We start from the raw sequence: 21533 nt of genomic DNA on the forward strand, positions 1-21533 counted from the left end.
AAGGGAGGAAGAAAAGAAAAAAAAAGAAAAATAAAAAGAAAAGTGCTTGTTGTCGACAAGTGATATGCAAAAGTCATAGCAAGAAAGGAGTTGTTGAAGTCGACCCAAGGGTTGCTGGAGAGGAGGCGCGCTCTCCGCCAGTCACTCAACACCATGACGTCATGGTCGTTGTCCAACCAACCCCTCCCTGTCTGGCAACAGGAGCAATGATGCTCGATGACGCGCGACGCGCTACCACAACGCGCCAGCCAACCTTGAAAGATCTGCTTCAAATTTTCGTTCCTCGGGCGTTCCGTTTTCGATGACGTATGTACAGGATGCATATGGAGTAGATTTGACATTCAGCGGACGGACGCGTCTTCCATACTCCGTCGCGCTTCCATACATGTCCGTTTTGTGCTCCGAATACATTGCATGTATTTTTGGCGCAAAATATATTGCCTGAGGCTCGTGCCTTTAATACCGTCCCGCAATGCAGCTCAGCTTGTGGGCTCGCGCTTTGGAGAGAGAGGGGCCCACGACTGCGCACGCACCGCCTTTGCGTTACAGAGTACCATAGTTGTCGCTGTAACGCTGGATCGCGGCATCGTAGGAGGGTATTGCATGGACATTAAGGCTGCATACTAGGCAATACTTTAATATATGAGATAGAGGCCGGCGAGCTGGATGGCTGATTGGGGAAGGAGACTTGATCGGGGGAATTGGGAGCTACCCAATCTGGCACGATACTTCTGGGTTCAGCGATGGCCACAGGTGACAATACTCATGCCATGAACGGAAGAGAGCCAACAGTCTGCTGTATCAATCCAAGACCTGACGGGAGGGGTTGAGAACAGCGAGGGTCAGGCCTCATGGGCACCCAAGGAGAAAAAGGAGAAACCGGCTCCGAACAGGACGAAAAGGGGCTCGGAGAGTCAAGGACGCGCATGACAGCATCCACGGATCCTCAGCAGTCCGCGCACATGTCAATTTGCTGGTTCTGCGGGGGAGGGGCGGGGATGAATGCCCATCCATGCCCATTGCCATGTGGCCTGGTCAGCGTCCTGCGGGTGTGAGGTGGGGCTGTCAGCCCTACATGACCCCCAGTCAGGAGGCCATGACCGCTGAATAACACAACAACACATGTCATGAGGCATCTGAGGCACCTGCCCTGAGAGGTGAGAGCATGACTGGAAGGAACGAGCGTCACAGGGACTCGCTGTTAGTACAGGTCGGATTTTTGTGTGTGAAAATTGAATTCTGGCGACTATTGCTCTTAACAGCGGGGCCAGGTTGTGGTCCCCGTTGTTGCCTCAGAGTCTCTCAACGTTATTCCGGACGCAGATGTCCTCTGTTGCCAAATACAATACTCTTGTGGAACAAAAGTTTTCCACCAGATCATTGATGCCAAGGCTGCCTCGGCTAGCATCCGGCACAAGAACAAAGGAAGACTCGACCTGAGTCATGGTCAAACACTCTGGCCCCCAACCCACATGCACCCACGAGGTGGCAAATGTCGAATGTGGGATCCGTCAAGTGAATGGAGTCTATGGGGTGGTCATGAAGGGGCATTCGGATGCCAAGGGATGTTTGAGTGTTTCGATGTCCAAGTTTCACGTGGAACTGTCAGGGCTAGCATATGAGACGGTCAGAGGGTGAGAGAGAATAGACATCTGGACACAACGACCATGCTCCCAACCTTAGCATCGACAAGGACTGCGTGGGCATTCTGTCATGGTTCTGTGATATTGGCTGTTACATAACATGAACTGATGCTTGGTCGTTGCTGTGATCGAGATTCGGGATGTTTGCAGCCCGGGTTTGCAAGTTCGCAAGGGGAGTTCATGACAGAATCTTGATTCAGAATTTTTCGGGGGGCGACATCGGAGGAGTCCTACGACTTAGTCAGGTATGAGAGGTTAACAGACCCTAGGAATGGAGTCCGAACGTCATGGATGAGGTCTTCTTTCTGGATTGAGATTTTATTTCTCTCATGAAATCGAAACGTGAGACCTAGCGAAGAGTGGTTGAAGGGACACGATGCCGCCGTGTTTATATAACCCAGAGAAACAATGACTGTCAAAACGCCAGGAGCACAATGTCACTAATCCATTCCCTAAATTGGCCAATCCTCTATTCGTAGATCAGATATACACTCCATTGATCCCATTCCGTGTTAACAGAACCTCATCGAGAAGGCGCAATCGTGGCTTTTTGAGTTGTCGGAGGGAAATCAACAGGCCCTCCGTTTCTTCAGGTGTCATCGAGTGTTTCGGAAACGGTGGGGCAGCCTCTCGGCAAAACGGCAAGCGGGCGATCCGGCCTTCTAGGCTACCCCTCGGCGGGGCAACCCCGCGTTTCTCCCCTTTCGTTTGGATCCCACATCCACCTATGGATGCTTGTGCCTCCCAGCTGGGCTCCAGTAACTCCAGCTCCCGTCCCTGTCAGTCCCTTTCACAGGCTCCAGTAACTCCAGGGAGGTGGCCACTTTCGGTGCGCCCAGAATGCCACCTCCCACCGGGATTCCACGCAGATCCCATGGATGGCCCGGACGCCCGTCCTCGGGCCACCACTTCTCCGGGATCGTGGTCAGGTATTTAACGAGGCGAGCCCTGGGCAGCCTTCCACGAGCATCGAGCACCACCTTGAGTTTTCCATCACGTCGGTTTTTTGCCCAGTGTGACATTGGCATTGCCCAACGTCTCGTGTTCATCTCGCATTCACTGCCCTGGAAGCTGAAGGCGGCTTTCCTTGGCCACTCCACTGCCTCACCCTGCTTTGCTGGCGCCCGCATCGCTTGCATCGCTTGCAGCAGGCCGCTTCCTTGCTGACTTGGGCTGCCGTCACTGGTCTGCCCGACTCGCTACGCCACGACAAGGGCCTCTGTGCGCCTGCTGCCGCTGTCTTTTTATTGTCAGGCACCCTCCAGCCTGGGCACGACAACGAAAGCCAGACTCTTTCCTTTCCGCCTCACAAAGACTCACAAAGAACGCGAACAAACCCCATTGCATCGCATCAAGTCACCTTGACTATAACCATCGCCCTGACACACCAGGAATCGACCTCAATAACACACATCCCAAGACACCATGTCTTCATCAGCAGACAGCTCGACGCCGGACCGCCGGTCCCAGTCCGGCTTTGTGGTCCCCAACCTCTACATCCCAGACCCCTCAGACTCGCTCGAGGACCTGGAGCTGCCGAGCTCTTCATGGATGGTCGCCACAGTCATTGAGGATGACGACCTCATGTTTGGAGGCAAGCCGCTATGCGCGTGGTACGAGGAGGATCGCCGCCGCCTGAGCTCAGAGAGCGTTGTCGACGAGGAGGAGACGAGGGGCCGGCAACGCGAGCGCGTTTATGTCGACACACATTCTCATCAAAAAGCGCACCGGCACCACCACCAACAACGGCATCACCACCAGTGCAATCCAAGCGACACACCAAAGACAGACAAAGAGTGATGGCATATCGAGCCTTCACCTACTACATACGAAAGCTTGCCGAGCTGATGTGAGCTCTGCACGAAGCGGCCAATGACGCGCCCTCGCGCATCTCACTCGACCAGCTCGCCTGTCCGCGCGCCGCGTCCCGTCACCCGTGACCACGTTTTGTTGGTTACACAACTGCGGACTGCCGCGGGCATTTTGGCGTATTGGAGTTACTGGCGCAACTCGGTGTCGCCCACACGTACTGGAGTACGGGACGATACATGTCGGCCTCGTTTATTATTCAGCACAATTTCGCCTGCCTTTTCAACGTGGCAACTTCTCACACCGCATTCATGTACATACCTACGTACGCTGACGATCTCACGACTTGGCTCTGCCACCATGACATCACGACACACATCCTTCGCTTTTCTCTCGTCCCCATTTTCGCTCTCATTTTCAACGCCCCTTTCGATCTTTTGTCTGCCAATTGCACCTGGCTGGACTTTTCTTCTCGTTTCCCTTCGGGCTGGACCTGTCGCATGATACCAATTTGATGTTAAAACACTACGCGGGACTTGGGCGGCTTTCTTTAATTTGGGGCTCGGAACACAATCATAGGTCATGGGCACCGGCATGATATTTTAGATATGGATACTGGCTTAGGCCATCATGGCGTGAATTTTTTGGGTGGAGTTAGAGGTCCTGGAACGAAACTTCTGCATTTGTACTGAGGCATAGCTTACAATAGCTAGCTGGGAGGAAGGGTATATTGGCAGTAATGGAATGCCTCAGCCATACCACTCGTCTCATTGTGCACTTGGTCTTGTGAGTTGGCATGTCGTAGGTACCTCGATGTACCCTTTGGCATTTCACACCATCCAAACTGGAGCCTCGTTGTTGACCACGAGGTCGCCGTGGAAACACAGCGGTCGATCATGATGTCAAAATGGCCTGCCCTTTCGCACAACCTCACGATAGAAATGTCAAGACAGATACAGAATAGTGAGGAGCCTTGCGATCAGGCCACCGGCCCTGCGAATAGCCTCACCCAGCCCTGTCAGAAGAATGCATATCTCCGCAAGGCACATCGGCTCCAAGCTTGAAGCTGTCACGCCACAGCTCTGTTTTGGCCTGACCGGAAACCCCAAGCCTTCACACCCACCCAGCCCTACAGACTGTAGAGGTATCCAGGTATCAGGAGACTGTGACGCCGTAGGGCCGCCACCGGGACCCACGCATTCTACCCAACCGCTCGGGCCGGCGCCATTTCCAGCCCATCGGAGAGCTGTGTCGGCCCGACATCCAACGCTTGGACCCCTTGCCAGCGGATCTCCGCCGGCGCCTCAGCCGGACCCACCCGAGGGCGTCGGACGGCGAGGGCCCGGGTGATGCAACATCCGTGGGCCGGGGACCAGGGGGCTGCCAAGCGAGACGTGCTTCAGCATCGGCATCGCAACCCTATCAAGAATGCCGTCGCTCGGCAAATGAGAATGGAGACACGAAATCTCGTATGCTGCAGCATGCGCGTGTGTTTGGAATATCACAGAATTCTCAAGAATCCCTGACCGGTTTTTCAAACCATTGGGCAGAAGCCCACCAACAACACACACACTCCGTCAAGCCGGCTCCCAACGCCGCAACGGCGCCATGGCCGGTCTCAAGGACGCGGAGGCGGCCGATCCCGCTTCCGCATCACCTACCACCACACAATTACCGCCAGCGTCAACAATCGCCTCCACGCCTCTCGCCCACGGGAACGGAACAACTTCCGGTGCCGATCCGCACTTCCTAATGACGACATCCGCCCCCGGACCCGGAGGTGGCGGAGGCGGAGGCGGCGGCGGCCCCAGACCGCGCCGGGAGCTCAACCGCCGGCCCCGCAAATCGGACGCCGAGTCAAGCATCCCGCTGGAGGAACTCGAAGCTCCGACCACCCCGTCCTCCCGGCCCAGTACTCCACCTCCCGGCGATGCACCGGTCTCGTCGTCACCATTCAGCCCCGACATGTCGGCCAGCACTCGCGTCCTGGACCGCGTGCCGACCATCCTCCAGCCGAGTCTGCCCTGGCGTGACCGGCTGATGCATTTCACTTTTGCTTGGTACACCGTGACGTAAGACGTCATCATTATCATCATCATCATCACCACACCACCACCATCACAACCAACTTTTCACACCTCCTCACCTCCCAATCTACCACCATCAGGATGTAGTTAAGTGGTTCTAACCAAACCAATCAGAATGTCCACTTCCGGCGTGGCCCTCACTCTCGCCCTCGTCCCCTACCGATTCCAAGGCCTCTCCTACATCGGGCTCACCCTCTTCCTCCTAGACGTCGCCTTCTTCATCCTCATCTCCACCGCCATCCTCGCGCGCTTCGTCCTGTACCGGCCCACCTTCCGCCGCGCCTTCACTCGGCCGAGCGAGGCGCTTTTCGTGCCAACGCTCTTCCTTTCGATAGCGGCCATGCTGTCCAATGCCGCAGAGTACGCGCGTATATTCCTCCCCGCGTCGCAGGTTGAGCGGTTAGCGCGAGGGTTCCTGAGGCCCGCGTTTTGGGTGTATCTGGGCTTGTCATTTATGTGTTCCGTCTTGCAATACCACCTGCTCTTCACCGTCAAGAAGCCCGCGCGCAGGCTGCGCGTGGACGCCATGACCCCCGCCTGGATCCTGCCTGTGTTCCCGGTCATGTTGGCGGGCACTTTAGCCCCCGCCTGTGCGCGGAATTTGGCCGACGCCAGACAGTCGGTGGCGATCCTCGCTGCCGGGCTGGCTGCCCAGGGATTGGGCTGGGCCGTGTCCGGGTTCATGTACGCGACGTATTTGTCTAGGTTGATGGTATTTGGTTTGCCCGTGCAGAGGCCGGGTATGTTTATTGCGGTAGGGCCGCCGAGCTTTACATGCTCTGCGCTGGTGACGATGGCGGGGGAGGTGCCGAGGGTGTTGGTTGGGCTGGCCGGGTTGGCGGCAGAGGAAGTAAACCAAGGGGGTAGGACGCTCTCGGTGTGGGCTGTGGCGGCCGGGCTGGGGGAGGCGGATATCCGCACGCTGGCGGCGGGGGTGCAGATGTTGGCGACGTGCACGGCGGTGTTTTTGTGGGGGTTGAGTTTCTGGTTCTTTGCCACGGCGACGGCGGCGGTGGTGGCAGGTATGCCGGATCGGGCGTTCCATCTCAGTTGGTGGAGCTTTGTCTTTCCTAATGTGGGCTTGACGCTCGCGTCGCTGAGGTTGGGACAGGTGCTTGGAAGTGAGGGGATGATGTGGTTTAGTACGGTCATGGCGGCCGTGTTGTTTCTGGCGTGGTTGTTTATCTTCTTTCGGTGTATACGGGCGGTGTATAAAAGGGAGATTGTCTGGCCGGGGCATGATGAAGATTCGGATTGATCTAGTACTTGCGGAGATACCAACATTTTGTCATAGATATTCCTGCTATAGAGGTCTGAACGTCATTGCACATCATTATCAGAGTGTGTGCTTCAGAAAGACTTAAAAGTCTTGTTCATATCTGAGCAGCATAACCTGGACCATCTTAGTAGGCAGTCAAGACCCAGAGGAGGAGGGACACGCTGACATGGGAATCGAGCCGAATGGGTGCTTCATCCCCCTTTTTCTCTTAAAGTCTTGGTCGTTACTAGCGACAGACAACTGGAGGGACTGAGTCAAGGCCGTATCCCGCGTCAAGATTTCTGAAGCACTGAACGGATGTTGTGTATGGAATCATAGCTAAACGACAAAACGAAAATAACACTAGAAAATGTCCCGGGGAGTCAGCACTCCCACCCAACACTGACGCCATCCAACAGATCAATCTCACATATCAATACACACTCAACACTCGTAAGACGCTCATCCACTCTCAGACTTTTGCCAAAGACCATTACCTCAGTAGCCTTTTACACCTTCAGCTTGCTCCTGACCTCATTATACATCTCCAACACCTGCTTGCCCCTCTCCTCGCTCCTGATCTTGATATCAATCTGGTACGGCAGCGGCTCCAAAATGACATGGCTGTTGGTAGCCTGCGTGTCGATGGGCACAGGCTGACCTGTGAGCGGGCAGGTCTTTTGGGCCAGGTTGAACGCCCACAGAGTAGCGGCGCCAAACACAAACGTTTCGTCGTCGACAATGTTTTGCCCGAGGCAGGTGCGCCGGCCCCAGCCGAAGGTGTGCATAGCCATGCCCTCGCGGAAGTTGGGGTAGCGTGTCAGCGGCTCCTGGTACGTCGGCCAGCCCGGCTCCAGCCAGCGCTCGGGGCGGAAATTGTCGCCGTCGGGGTAATTGGAGGGGATGCGGTTCAGACCCCTTGAAGGAGGTGTTAGTTGGTAGGTACGCCATGCAAGCGGGAAGGGAGGTGAGTAGGGTGATTCGGACGTACCACTCCAAGGCAAGGATGATGGTTCCCTTTCTGATGTGAACGCCCCGGTACTCATCATCGCGTTCGGCTTGATGAGGGACGCCTAAACATTAACGACGTCAGCAATGGGCATAATATAACAACTATCAGTGTGTTGCAAAAACTTACCCAGAGGAACACCCGACCTCCACCGCACCGTCTCCTTCAAGCACGCCCTGACCGTCGGGAGGTCCGCAAAATCTTGCATCGTCGGCATGCGGTCGCCGCAAACACGGTCAATCTCCTCCTGCGCCTTCTTCTGCCACTCGGGATGCAAAGCCATAGCCATCAGGAAGAACTTGAGCGGGCCGCTAATAGTGACCACGCCAACCAAGTTCAAGAAGCCGATCATGCAGCTGGCAAACACCTCCTTCTCCTCGGGCTGATCCAGCGAGTCGCTCCCGGTCTCTCGCCGGAGCTGCTCAAAATAGCGATACGCCCAGGTATCCGAGGGCAGCTCGCCGCGCAGCATGCGCTGCTTGGCCAAGCGGTAATTGTTCAGCCACCAGGCGCGCTGCTCCCGCTCGCGCTTGATCTCGAAGTTGTACCACGGGTTGATGAAGCTGGGCAGGTGCCACAGCGGGGTCATGGTGTTTGTGATGGGGCCCGACACGCTCATGCAGTGTAGCGTCTGGTCCGCGCTCTCGCCGTTAAGCCGGCCCTGCGTCGCGTCGTCCCAGGCTAGGCGGGACATGACGCGGCCGCAGTACTCGCGCGTGTAATCATAAAAGCGCGCCGGGTCGAGGAGGAGCAGGCCGAGGTAGCGCTTCATCTCCATCTCGACGTGGCCGTAGAAGTGGTGGCGGTAGGCCTCGACCATGGCGGAGTGTGCCCATTTACGTTGGGTGCGCCAGATATCTGGGAGGCATCAGTACTTGGGGTTGTCTTAAGGAATTGGACGGGGTCCTACCATGACGGTCCATCAGCGCTGAGTAGGCAGGCCCTTGCTTGTGGTTGATGAGAGAGCGGATCTGAGGGCGACCGCTATAGATGTTGCCGCGCTTGTTGAGCAGTTCGTCGGCAATTTGCTGGTCCGTGACGATGATGAAGCGCTGGTCCGCGATGCGGAGGTAGTAGATGGGACCATATTGATCAGCCCACTCCTTGAACTTGAGCCACAGGGAGAAGCGTGGGACATCGTGGACGCGGCCAACCAAGGGAAATAGACGGGGCCCAGGAAAGCGGCCCTTGGGTTTGGTGCGCCTGGATATGAGCCTCCTGACAGCGGAGAAGAGGAAGCCCGGGAGGGCAACCCAGAAGAAGAGAAGCGTTAATCCCTCCATGGTAGGAATAGTATTATTGTATGGACAGGTTTCGTTGATGTGGAAGGCAAAGATGTGCTCGAAGTTGTAGGTTGTAAGGGCGGTCTCCCTCGATAATATGGCACGGCGGACTTATCATGACGCAGGCAGAGGTCATGAGAACTTGGGGATACACCGAGGCGAGGCTCCAACACGTCTTAAAAAGGTTAGGTGCCGGACTCGTTGGGCGTCTCCGGAACCGGGCGAGCACGAGTTGACTCCGATACTGGGTTATGTCATGAACACGGATGCCTGTCATACCACACCGTACTCAGGGTCAGATATGTAGCTTCCCGGGCCCGAGTGGGTGATAGACTTGGCGGCCTGCGCCTCGGCGGACCGTGCCTCTTGAATGCCTCAATATGATTAGCGGCGGTTACGGACTATTGAAACCGACGAGGCCGTTTCCCCCGTCGGAGGATGAACGCCAGACGATCATGGACAGGTGTCCTGGATTGTGTTTCTAACGCTCTTCAAGATTGGCCGACGGATGGACTTGTGTTTCCCTGCGACTTGACCTCCATCACCAAACCTGTTGGTCAGAATCAGATGGCGGCAGTGTATGATTATAGGTGGACGTCATTTTTACATTGAGGCGAAGTAACCCCTTGCATCGACCCTGAGCTTATATTCTTCTTGCCCAAACATTTGGGCTCACGGTGGTACGATTGTTCATGTTTGACATCCATGTGTGACGGTGAGATTCAGGTACTCTGTCATCCCGGTTCTATTACTGTGTACTCCATCGACCCATGCACTCGGAGGCTGCATGTTTAGCCTAACATCGTACCATCTGCCCCAGGCTCATCGGATACGGACAGCCAAGTTTCAAGTCTTGACGGTCCTCATGGTGATATGCTCTCAGCTCATCGATCCGGAGAAGTGAGGATACTACCCCAGTTGATGTCCGTTTGGTGGCGCAAGGGGTTCAAACGCTAATCCTATCCCGGCGCCGTGGATAAAGGAATAGGATGGCACAGCGGGACAAGACGAGATGGTGATGCTGGAACTTGTCGCGTGCTCTTGGCTCTTCCTCCGTAGCCAGGTACTTGGGATCGATGACGCATAGAAGGGTCGCAGTGGGCCAATTTCAAGTTTATTATTTTCAGCTTTCTCGGACCAAGTCGTTCAAGATGTCGGCCTGGCCGTCTGAGGTTGTGCTCCATAAACTGCATATACACAGCAGTGAGGTAATTAGTGTGATATGACAGGATTGAGAAGCGCCGATGGGGCTCGGCAGGACATCAGGTTGGGGATGTCCGAAATCCGGGCACGCTGACATGCCTCGTTATGATGACAGCTGAAACCGACAAATAACAACTGTTTTGGACATGGAGAGGGTTATATAAGTAGATATCGAAAACATTGATTGCCGGATACCTCTTGGAGGAGCAAACGGCTGCAGCACAAGGTGGGGTTCCTGGGGAGTGCTTCGAGAACTCGAAGCCTTAATAGTACTGTGTAGTGCGCTTGTTCTAGACCACTTGAAAAGTTGCCACTAATATATTAAGCGCATCACTGCGTGCGATATTCTCCAATCTCGAGGCGTTATCTGCAGCCGATGTATGCATTTTAGTTGCAAGAGAGCATAGCATCAATCAGGCGTTATGGGTTGTGTGGGATTTACCGCCGAAGGATGTTTGGAACTGAAGTGCCTGGGACATTAAGAGGTGCACGCGATTACCAACGTTCTATCCAGACGAAGAAATATAAATATCTAAATAATGAGGACATACTGATAGGCATTTACTTTGGATAAAGGAGGCAGCCATCAGAAAAGAGGTCTTACCTGACCCGCAAAAAGGTACCATTCTCAACGGACCGAGTCGCAGAACGAAACCTGGTCTTGGGACATGTTCGAGGAGGTATCAATATGCATGAAATTGGGGACATCTGGCGGTTTGGTATGAAAGTAATTAATAATTCGCATAGATCCGTAAACACCTGTAGGGAACATGACCAGGACAGTAATGTTGCCTCCTTCACAAAGTCGTCCCTTCGCTACACCCGTAATTACTGGTTGAAGCAATATTGGCTTGGAAGATGGAGGAGATCCAAGGAAATCCGGATATGGTTCTTGTCCATAAAACCAGGAGATGGTCTCATGCGTCACAGATTGCCGTTTTGTACACTCGATATCGTTTCCATGTTCTTCAAGTTCTACGTTTTGATGTTTGTTGAGTCAAATTTCCTTATCAAAGAATTCATGACTTGGCGCAGCGGTATCCCAGAGTGAGTCCAAGATGAGTCGCTGGTCAACCGCTCCCAGCTCCCATGGATACTAGATGTTGCCCCGACTCAGTCCCTCCGGGTAAGCCCAGGGCAAGGTGAAGCGAAGTGCGACGCTCACCCGCACCGCGATTCCACAACGCAGCAATCAGCACACCCACAGAAGTCCTCTATTTCCGTTTTCACAATTTTCTTTCCTTCTTTCTTTCTTTCTTTTTTCTTTTGACGTAATGTCATGACATGGGAACCTGAAAAGCATCTCATCCACAAAGACGAGAGGAAGATATCAGTAGCTGACGTAACCATCATGGTCATTCATGGTGACCTCTCGCTTAACTAAATTAGTGATGAATACAAGCGCCCTGGATGCCCGCGTATACCACGAGACACGCAGGGTCGAGGGGTGGAACAATGTGAGCTGCGCCAAGGCGGTCCTGCATGTGAACCGCATACCGATTTGTATCAAGGAAAGGCAGACTCCAAACTATCAGGCAGTTTTCGCGTATGGGAGGGTGGGATCGCTGTCTACTAGAGTTAGAGTCCGTTGTTACGTGAACTTAACTGGGAATGTCATGCGAGGAGAAGGTGGCTGCTTTACAGGTGTCGCTGTCTCTTCCTGATTTTGGTTTGAGTCAGAAGTGGCGTTTATATCGGTAATAATGTATGCACAAGCGCTTGAATGCAGCCAAAGATCTCAAATCAAAAGGCAGGAAATAAGTAGGACAAGCCACATATGTAATGATGTGCTGAAGGTGGACGGCGCTTAGGAGAGGCTGGCGCCTAAGATCACAAGAAACGTCACAGTTAGAGTACATTGAGGCTGTGTTGAGTATTTTATAGCAATACTTATGCAGATCATATCCCACCAGAATAATGACAGATGCTTTTTGATCCAGTCAATAATCATCTTATCTTGTACGGAGTACATCATCCATCTCATACCTCTCAACTTCGACAGGTGTCAACCGTCACTCGCTTCTCAACTACACCGCCTTTTTGTCCCTCGCTTGGATGCATTGGCCATAATGGACATCCTGATCCAGCGCCTCGAAAACACTGATCTCTCCGTTGAGCTGGCAGATGAAGCACCCGGTGCCGTAAATCGCCAGAGGCTGCTTGATGACGCCAAGCGGCGGTGGGATTTAGGTTTCTACAAAGAGGCCCTGAGCCTATATCGACGGGCGCAAGGCATTCAGGATGACTTATCTGTCGCCATCAAAATCGGAGGTTTGCTCCTGTCGCAGGGCTGTGATCCCCTGGCTATCGAGGAGCTCGAAACGGCTCTCCAGAAGTTCGGCGACAACCCCGATGAGACCGCAGAGGTTGTGGCCACAGCCAGCATCCTCCTCGAAATGCTCCGCGGGCAGTCAAGACTCCGCTATCGAGGTGCCTTGCAACTGGCTCTGCAGCACTTTGGCACCTATGTTCGTCCGCTTCCAGTCTCAGAATGGAGAGACCACAAGGTGTGTGAATGGCATCAAAATAGATAATAGTCTGGCTTTTCATGCAAATCACTGATTGCAATTGGTTTACTATGCAGTTACGCATCTTTCGTTTGGCTGCCAACCTCCACGATATATTGACGATTGCCAAGGCAACAGTCGATCCTCCTCCCTGGGATGAACGCACCCTTAGGGAGCTATTCCACAGCCTTGTACAGGATAAGCTCTTCTGGGACGCCTACTACGTCACTGGATTCCATCAAAAAGTAGCGGCTGCTGCCGGGACTGACACCCCAAACCTCGCCGAAGAATTAATCTCACATCCAGATGTAGATCCGCTCGTCAGGGGTGAGCTGCTGAGAACCAAAGCCTCGCAGAGTCTCGCGGATCACAATCTGGAAGGGTTTGACCACCTCACACATCAGGCAGAAGTCATTTTCCGCGCCGAGGGCCATGAGGCCAATCTTCTCTGGCTTGAGCTGCAGCGCTTGCATGATGACGAGCGGTCCAAGACTCGATTCACCAGTGAGGAGGTCAAAACCAGGACCCTACGCATAAAGGACCGCATGACTGGCCTCGGTGACTGGCGCGGCGTTCGACAGAGCATGGCTAAACTGGCTAGCCTGGCCATAGAGATGGCCGACTATGAGCTAGCAACCAGGCTTGATCACGAGTACGACGAGATGCGTGCTGAGGGGTTGATGGCCACCATTGACTGGTTTGACAAGGAACACCTTATGCTGTACACACTCACCGCAAAGCAGTCCGACACCTTTCCAGCTAAGTTGGTTCATTCCTATACGCAGCTTTACGAGGCCTTTGCTGGCGGCGACCTTAGCATCTACGCGACGGTTAGTGCTATGAAGCTGTATCACATTTACCAACAAATCGGAGATGCCACGAACGCCGCACTCTGGGCAAGCCGGGTGATGTTTAATGGACCAACTCATGACGTACCAGAACTACACGTGGCACACCCTCTGGCTCAACGGGTGTACGGGCTCCAGGGAGGGACACCGAGATTCTTGCCGCTCGAAGAGGAAATATCGGAGTTGTCTGTATACCTGGCCAACAGATCAGCTCTTGTACGACGTCTTGACGCCAGTCCCAAAGATCGATACCAACTCATTCTAGGCATGTTCGGTGTCCAGACATGCTACTCCCGACGACCATTGGACGAGTACGAGCAATTGTCGCGGCCTTTCTTTGATTGCATCCGTGACCTCCTCCCTCTTCTGAGAGAACGGGATAGAACCGTTTACACAGCGCAGCTCCTTCACCATGAGGCATTCTTCATCTGGTCCAAGGCGATTCTCAACGAATCTTGGAGGGAAGAGGGATGGGATGAGATCCTTGCCGCGTACAACATGCAAGTCGAGGCTGCAGGCCTGCTTGAGAGCCTCCTTGATACCGGGTCCCTGAACCAACCTGAACGTAACTGGCTTTGTACCATTTACGCAGCACTTCATAATAGCACCAGCGCCCTCTGGAACATATCCGCTGCGCCAGCAGGTGGCAGCGTGAGCGACGAGCTGTTCCTGGAAGCCGACGCATATGCGCAGCGCTTGTTGGATGTCAACTTGCAGGGGTTCTTGGACACACGGCACCTTACGCATGTTCGATTGAACAGCATGCATAGTCTGTGGCTGCAGGGACTGTCAATGACGATAAGAAAGCATGGCAATGACCCAACCAACCCTCTCGTCCGCCAGGCGATGGAGCGGACCCGAGAATTGCTCGCTCGCGCCAGGGAGATTCTCGAAGCTCTTCGGCGTGACTTGTCTCCTCCTGAAGAGGGTGCCCAGAGTGCAGAAAGTTTGACAGTTCCTATCGTCTTCGCTAAACAGTTGACAGGAGGGTCGGACACAGCGCGGCTACTTTACCACAATGCCTTTGTCTATGGGCTAATGACCAAGGACGCGACCTGGCTCTGGCGTTGGGTTCAGGAGTCCAAGGCGAGAAGCGTATCAGACCTCCTCGGCTTGGGAACCAACATTCCACAGGCTCTCCGCGAAGCCATTGAGAACAGCCCTGAGACAAAACAGCTCTTTAAGGAAGAGGAGACTCTCCGTCAGCGCATTGCTGCCAGCGAAGGCCCTTCCAGGATCTTTCTTCACAAACAACTGACGCAGTTACACGAACAGATGCTGCAGAATTCCTTGGCCGACGCTGTTTTGGCATTACGTGAGGGCCGGCCAACGACGCTCGACACTCTAAACGAGATTGCAGGGCAAGATGTTGGTCGCTCTCCTTTGGCTGGAGCCCGTCATGCAAACACTCCTGAATATTGTCAACGACGGGTGGTATTTGTCGACTACGTTTTTGTCTCTGACAACGCCTACGCCCTTGTCGACGTCGACGGGCGCATCGAATACTCTAGGGTCGAGGCATCGAAGCAACAAATTTCCGCATGGAAAGACAAGTGGCTCACGCCCCGCCCACCAACTGCTGCTGATGATGAAGAAGATGATGAAGATGACGAGATAAACCTGCCTCTTGGTCGGAAACACGGAATTCAAGGATTGCGGTGGCTTGCACTGCTGATCAAACCTGTCATCGCGGCCTCTCGTCCTGGCGACTTGTTGGTCCTCTGCCCTTCCGGACCACTTCACGGTATCCCCCTGCACGCAGCCATGGTTGAACCCGGCAGCGACAGCAACGACGACACCCATCTCATCGAGCGCAATCCCATCGTCTACACCGCTAGCATGACCGTCACCCAGCAGTGTATGACGCGCGCACTGGCATCATCGGGTTCAGACAGCCAAGAGCAGACTGGCGCTGCACATTCCATCCTAGGCGTCTGGTTCAAACCGCAACCAGTCAACGCCATGGCTCAAACCATGGCCGCCTCTCTCCCACCAAACACAAACATCAACATCCACGTCGACAGCCATCTCCCCAAACCCACCGTGCAATCCATCTGCGCCTCGTCCAAAACAATCCTCTTCTTCGGCCACTGCGGCCAAGGCGACGCCGAAGACCCCCTTTCGCAGCATCTCCTGCTCCACGACACGTCAGACCCGCAAGCGACGAAGCTGACAGCCGCGGATCTCTTCACAACCCATTACACTGCCTCTCTCACCACCCTTGTTGCTTGCGGTTCCGCGCGTCAAGCCATCAAGCCTGGCGACGAGCCGCTGGGGCTGGTGTCGGCCATGCTGTGCGCTGGAGGGTCCAGCGTGGTGGGCACGCTCTGGCCGGTTGACGCGCGAACGGGAGTGGCGTTTGCGAAAATCTTTTATCAGCGATTGGGCGAGGCTATGGCCGCCGCCCAGACCACAGGGGATAAGTCGACTCTTGAGAAGTCGGATGCGGGTGAGCGGGGAGAGAAGGATGTCTCCGAAACGACGGATGGCAGCAGCCGGGCTGCTGTCTCTAGGCTGATTGACTTGGCTGTGGTTTTGCAACAAGCCATTCTTGACCTCAGAAAAGTGAGGGACCCGTACCCGTTGGATAATGTGTACGACTGGGGTTCGTTCATGTTGAATGGCGCATGGTTGATGAGGGCGTAGAGGGGATGTCCAGCTACGATGATGGTAATTAACGGTGTAGCAAAGGGATGCCTTTACTGGTCGTGAAAGAACAGTACGGATCTATGCTAGTAAATGAACTTCATTCCTCCAACATGTCCTAAGATTGAGGTTTCGTTCCGCGACTCGGTCCGTTTAGAATGACACCCCTTTGCAACTCAGGTAAGACCTGTTTTGAGAGGAATGTCTCCTTTCTCCCAACTAGCTACCCACTAATACATCCTCGTGATTTAGATGCCAGAACTATTGGCTCCTAGACAAACGTAGAAGTCCAAAAACATGGAAACGAAATCGGGGGCTATGCATCGCCGATCGGTGACGCAGGAGGCCATTTCTCCTGGCTTTATGAACAAGAACCATGCCCCGACTTCCTTGAATCCTCCATCTCCCAAGCTAGCATTGCTTTAACCAGCCAAAGGCTTGACTGATGATATTCCAACACTGTCGTCACTGCTTGTTGTCATAACAAACGGAGACGAGGTACAGAGTACCGGGTGCGTGACGATGACCATCCCTCGTTTAGATGTCCAGATGTGTAGGGGTGGCAAATGTAAGCTTCTTCGCTCGCAACGTGGAGGCCAACACCAAAGAATCGGGTACCACAACGAAGCTGGAGGTGTGGATTCATCCGAACCCAATAAGGTACCTGTTAAACAACTCAAGTGTACAGCTACGTACAAGCATTCCGAAACATCTGCTTTGATACCTGATTTTTGGCAAGCAACAATACACGTGCCATGAGATCTTCTCTCTCAAAGTCCCTCGTATGATCCATTGACTTCCGAGTTCTGCCAACATTGTGCGGCACCATGATGCGAGATTCGCCCCTCCATGCCAAGTCCGTCGGGTACACAACAGCTGGCTCCCAATCCCCAGTTCCCCCAGCATTGGGCTTCCAGACCTGCCACTAACATGCACAGCTCCCCACTGTCTGACATCACTTGGCAGGGGCTGAGACTATTTGACGCGCATTACCCCGCCATGGGTTGGGAGTTCCTCCAAGTCGGGCCCCTATTTCTATCGACGACTACTCTACGCTCCTGGCATTTTGACCTTGAACTTCGCAATATTGGAGGTAGAAAGGATTGAGGACACTTCAATCTGCATCAATTTCCATCAAAATGACTTCCGTTCTTCAAACTCTGTCCTCGGCCAACGGCCCGCAGGATCCTGGTGAGTTCAGCTCCTCAGGGGAAGCTTCGGGGTTGCTCGTGAACAACGGAACAATGGACTGACGTTCGAAGGCTTCCTCAATGACCTCGTCAAACTGCTATGGCCCAACATTCGAGTGGCCGCTGGCAACCTGATCAAGGAGATCGTTGAACCGATGTTTGCTCAGATGCTCCCGGCGCCCCTGGACACACTTCATTTCGAGAAGATCGACCTCGGCGCCATCCCGATTCATCTTGCCAACATCGTGGTCAACCAGACCGATGCCGGAGGTGGAATCAAGCTCGATGTGGACGTCGAGTGGGATGGAGAGTGCGATATCGAGCTCAATGCGAAGATGATTCCCAAGATAGTGAGTTGCTTTCCACAGGGTGTCTTGACAACACAAATGCTAACAGGTGGCTAAACAGGGAGTTGAGCACATCAAGCTTCGCGGCAGGCTCGAGGTTCTCCTGTGCCCCCTGACCAACGTGATTCCTCTGGTAGGCAACATTCCCAACCCAAGCACTATTAGTCACTATAGACTCTAACAACCCCAGATCGGCGCTGCCCAAGCCGCCTTCATCAACCCCCCCTACCTCAAACTCACCTACACCGACGCGGCGCACATCGCCAACCTCTCCTTCATCGACAAGAACATTCTCAAGATCGTCCAGAGCATCATGTCCTCCATGGCAGTGCTCCCCAACCGCTTCCTGATCAAGCTCGATCCCACCGCCGATATCTTCCAAGCTTACCAACACCCCATCGGGGTCCTCCGGCTGACCGTCCACTCCGCCTCCGAACTCGGCCAAAGCAAAGAAGGCAAGAGCTTCCTCAAGCGCCTCGTCCACGACGAGCCGGATTGTTACGTCAAAGTCCGCGTGGGCGCGGGCCCGGACGAGGCCGCGCCAACCACAAAAGCCAAGAGTGAATGGTGGAAGACCAAGACCATCAAAGACCACCGCCACCCGGAGTGGAACGAAACCCGCGACTTTGTCATCAGCGACCTCGACCAGGAGATCACGATCGACGTCAACGATGAGGACACAGCCAATGCGGACGACGACATCGGCATCGCCACCACCACAGTGCGCCTCCTGCTCGCGGCCAAGGACGGCCGCGTCGAGCTGCCCCTGACGCACAAGGGCGAGCCGACCAACGGCCGCGTGATAATCTCGGGCAAGCTGTTCCGCTTCGCGCCGACCGCTGACACCCTGTCTGCGACGAGCACCGGTGAGGGCCGCGTGGTTGGGCAGTTGGTGATGATGGTGGCGTCGGCGCGCGGCGTCAAGGGAGCCAGCCGCGAGGAAACCAAGCCCAGCGTCAAGGTAACCTGGGGAGAGGGGTACGCGTTCCGCACGGCCATCAAGACGGACGCGCCGGGCGTGGACATCGAGAACCCCTCGTGGGACCAGGCGTTCCGTGTGTCCCTGGTGAGTGGTGGTCAGGGGGTTGTGGACGGCCCGCCGATTGTCATCACACTGTTGGATGGCGAGACGGAGCGCGGGTCGGTTGAGGTGCCGCTGAAAGATGTCCTTGCGACGCCGGGGCTGGCGCTGGAGAAGTGGTTTGATGTGGGCGGTGGCTCGAAGGTGCGCGCTGGCATTGTTCTGAAGGGGTTGTCCACGGAGCAGTTTAACATCGCTATCCGCTGAGAGTTGTGAAGTGATGGATAGGTTATCATTGCTAGCATAGCGTTAACATAGGTGTATGTGTCCGTATTTCGACGTGACCACTTCCTCATTCCTTCACCTTCACCGACACCACAACCCCCCACCCTGTCTTGGTCTCCCATATGCCAAACTCATTCTCCCTCCTAAATGTCACCTCCTCTGCCTTCACTGTCATCTTAACCAAGTCATCTTCTTCAGTGGAAGTTTGAGTAATTCCCGGGGGCAGCACTGGTGGTGGAGCAACCAGCGGTTCCTTCTTTTTCTTGCCCTTCCCGAACAAGGCAAACTTCCACCCTCCTTTCTGTTCCTCCTCTTCTTGTTTCCGTTCCACCACGATTGCTTGAACGTGCTTCCTCTTCAAATTAGGTTCTGGCCTAAGATACGAGGCAATCCTGTTTGCCATATCTTCATCCCGGAACCACAACGTCTTCTCCGGCGCTTCCGGCTCCTCTCCCATTTCAACTCTGCGGTCCGTGTCGAACCAACCCCACTCATCGAAGCCGCGCTCAACGGCCTTGTAGAATGTTGGGTCCTCGTCCCCTTGTTGACTCGTGCTTGGTTGCTCTGTCTTCTTCTTGTCTGCCCCCTTTTCTGACTCTTCCCTGCGTGGTTCGATGTGTACCACCCTGATCAACTCGCCTGCCTTTACCCGTTCCTTAAAGTCGCTGATCTCGGCACCCTTGGGAACCACACCTGCCGGGACGAGGGTCAGCTCGGCGCTGCTGACCTCTCCCGCCCGGGAGATAACATCGGCAAGGAAACTCTCGATGTGAGGCAAGCAAAGGGTTGTGAGATCGGCAGCGCGGGCCGATGCAGCCGTGTTTTTGGCGCGTCGAGCGGCTTGAAGGCGTTCGGGGAGAGAGCGAAGATGCAGAGTGAGGGGGCTATTTGGTGGCAGCCCCGTAGCGGGGTCAAGGCCGGCGGGGGAAGCAGACGAAGTGGTGGCCTCGGTGTAGGAGGGGGGAAGATCGGGGTCGACGACGCCCATGATGTGTGTTTGTTAGGTCCAAGATGATATCTCGTCGGTGTCTCTAGGTATAATGCGCGATGTGAGATAAACGTCGCTGGAGGTTCTGTTGATGAATGTGGTAAACTGCTCAGTTGCCTGTTTTGGTAAGTGTCTTGCGACGAGATGAGATGAGTGTTGATGCCCAAACTCTAGGAAGAAAATGCAGCCTTGGTAGACATCAAACAGAAAAAAAACCCTCATGCACGGGCGTCACTTGGAGATTCAGACCAGTGAGTGTTTTCCAAGCTTCACTCACCCCCTCACTTGGCGATGATATCAGACCAGAGACGTTTCCTTGGATGAGGACAGGAGCGGGTTGATATGCCTAACGGGATGCCCAGGTCTCTGGGTTGGGGTTAAACGTGGCAGTGTTCAGCCTACGCGTAACCCTATTCGGTAGCCAATGTGGGGTAGCAGTGCGAACCCTAGATCTGACCGCACGGTGCCCCACTCCCGGAGCGCCACACGGAGGCAAGCCACCGGAGCTCGGCGCCCGTCCGTCGAACTGTGGAGGTGCTCGGGGCAGACTCGGCTTGCGCAAAGGGCGAATGCTACCCCGTCAAGGCAACCACCGAAACGTCAACGTCGTGACTCGGTTAGAGGAGCTCAATGGCATCAGCCTTCAACATCACGTTCGAAATGAGACGCAATTGATTCGTCTCTCCCATCGGTCGGTCGTCTTGTAAGGTCACCGAGGGTCCGGGTCTGCCTCCGGAGTCGGAGGGCTCACCATCAATCACCATCGTTCCGTTGTATGTAGTTCCATTGCCTTAGACGTTTAGCTGTCCAATGTTCATAGGGCTGCTCTCATGTCAGGCGTCAGTCGACCCGCTTGGCCGTTCGAGCTAATGATCCAATCCAAACACTCCGGCATGTCATCACTATCAACAAGTGAACGGGAAACTGCAGATTGCAATACAGTTGCATCTCAGCTAAGAAGGATAGCATCTTGTTCGGCCCCCAAGTAGAAGTCTGCCCATCGACACACAGTGCTAAATGACGAAAGTCGATATTTGCATTTCTTCTATCTATCCATGTCCCTGTATCATACCTAGCACAACGTGTTTTTGTCAGTAGTGTTACTCTCCCAGTCATACCATTGGATCTAGCAACGATCACAAGATCTTGGGCTTACCGTCGCCAAGCTCAGCTGATTATCGGCGAGGCCAAATCCGGCATGTCGCTGGTCCCAGGCAGTCCCAGGGCACCTTGTCAACCGTGCCAAGCCGCGAAGTGCAGCCAGGGCGCAGCCACGCAGCAATGAAAGACCCCGGCTGCCGAACCAGATCAGGACAACGCCACGTCCCAGGTCATCTAGATGCAAGCCTTCATCGCCTAGAGCGGGGGAAAAGAAGGCTGTGCCGGACAGAGCAGACAAGTCTAAGGGG

At 54.6% G+C, this 21533-nt stretch overlaps 7 protein-coding genes across 7 annotated transcripts; 4 read left to right on the forward strand and 3 right to left on the reverse strand.

The window, feature by feature from the left end:
• Window positions 1-3068: 3068 nt before the first annotated feature.
• Window positions 3069-3443, forward strand: VTJ04DRAFT_2006 (uncharacterized protein; the record flags this gene model as incomplete). Its single annotated transcript, XM_069359757.1, has 1 exon — window positions 3069-3443. The coding sequence occupies one exon, from the start codon at window positions 3069-3071 to the stop codon at window positions 3441-3443; it is 375 nt and encodes a 124-aa protein (XP_069224614.1).
• Window positions 3444-3458: 15 nt separating this feature from the next.
• On the reverse strand, window positions 3459-4048 carry VTJ04DRAFT_2007 (uncharacterized protein; the record flags this gene model as incomplete). The annotated part of the gene is made up of 2 exons (XM_069359758.1): window positions 3459-3605; window positions 3674-4048. 2 exons carry the CDS (start codon window positions 4046-4048, stop codon window positions 3459-3461), a joined length of 522 nt encoding a protein of 173 aa, XP_069224615.1.
• A 1012-nt stretch (window positions 4049-5060) lies between these two features.
• Window positions 5061-6664, forward strand: VTJ04DRAFT_2008 (uncharacterized protein; the record flags this gene model as incomplete). Its single annotated transcript, XM_069359759.1, has 3 exons — window positions 5061-5524; window positions 5654-6561; window positions 6651-6664. The coding sequence occupies 3 exons, from the start codon at window positions 5061-5063 to the stop codon at window positions 6662-6664; spliced, it is 1386 nt and encodes a 461-aa protein (XP_069224616.1).
• A 642-nt stretch (window positions 6665-7306) lies between these two features.
• Window positions 7307-9089, reverse strand: VTJ04DRAFT_2009 (uncharacterized protein; the record flags this gene model as incomplete). The annotated part of the gene is made up of 4 exons (XM_069359760.1): window positions 7307-7715; window positions 7789-7870; window positions 7936-8664; window positions 8717-9089. 4 exons carry the CDS (start codon window positions 9087-9089, stop codon window positions 7307-7309), a joined length of 1593 nt encoding a protein of 530 aa, XP_069224617.1.
• Window positions 9090-12361: 3272 nt separating this feature from the next.
• Window positions 12362-16293, forward strand: VTJ04DRAFT_2010 (uncharacterized protein; the record flags this gene model as incomplete). The annotated part of the gene is made up of 2 exons (XM_069359762.1): window positions 12362-12799; window positions 12877-16293. 2 exons carry the CDS (start codon window positions 12362-12364, stop codon window positions 16291-16293), a joined length of 3855 nt encoding a protein of 1284 aa, XP_069224618.1.
• Window positions 16294-17432: 1139 nt separating this feature from the next.
• VTJ04DRAFT_2011 (uncharacterized protein) lies at window positions 17433-19118 on the forward strand (the record flags this gene model as incomplete). Its single annotated transcript, XM_069359763.1, has 4 exons — window positions 17433-17484; window positions 17556-17833; window positions 17892-17963; window positions 18021-19118. 4 exons carry the CDS (start codon window positions 17433-17435, stop codon window positions 19116-19118), a joined length of 1500 nt encoding a protein of 499 aa, XP_069224619.1.
• Window positions 19119-19203: 85 nt separating this feature from the next.
• On the reverse strand, window positions 19204-20124 carry VTJ04DRAFT_2012 (uncharacterized protein; the record flags this gene model as incomplete). Its single annotated transcript, XM_069359764.1, has 1 exon — window positions 19204-20124. The coding sequence occupies one exon, from the start codon at window positions 20122-20124 to the stop codon at window positions 19204-19206; it is 921 nt and encodes a 306-aa protein (XP_069224620.1).
• Window positions 20125-21533: the final 1409 nt, after the last annotated feature.

Source organism: Mycothermus thermophilus (genome assembly GCF_041956435.1).
Source record: "Mycothermus thermophilus strain CBS 625.91 unplaced genomic scaffold VTJ04scaffold_1, whole genome shotgun sequence".
Taxonomy (NCBI): domain Eukaryota; kingdom Fungi; phylum Ascomycota; class Sordariomycetes; order Sordariales; family Chaetomiaceae; genus Mycothermus; species Mycothermus thermophilus.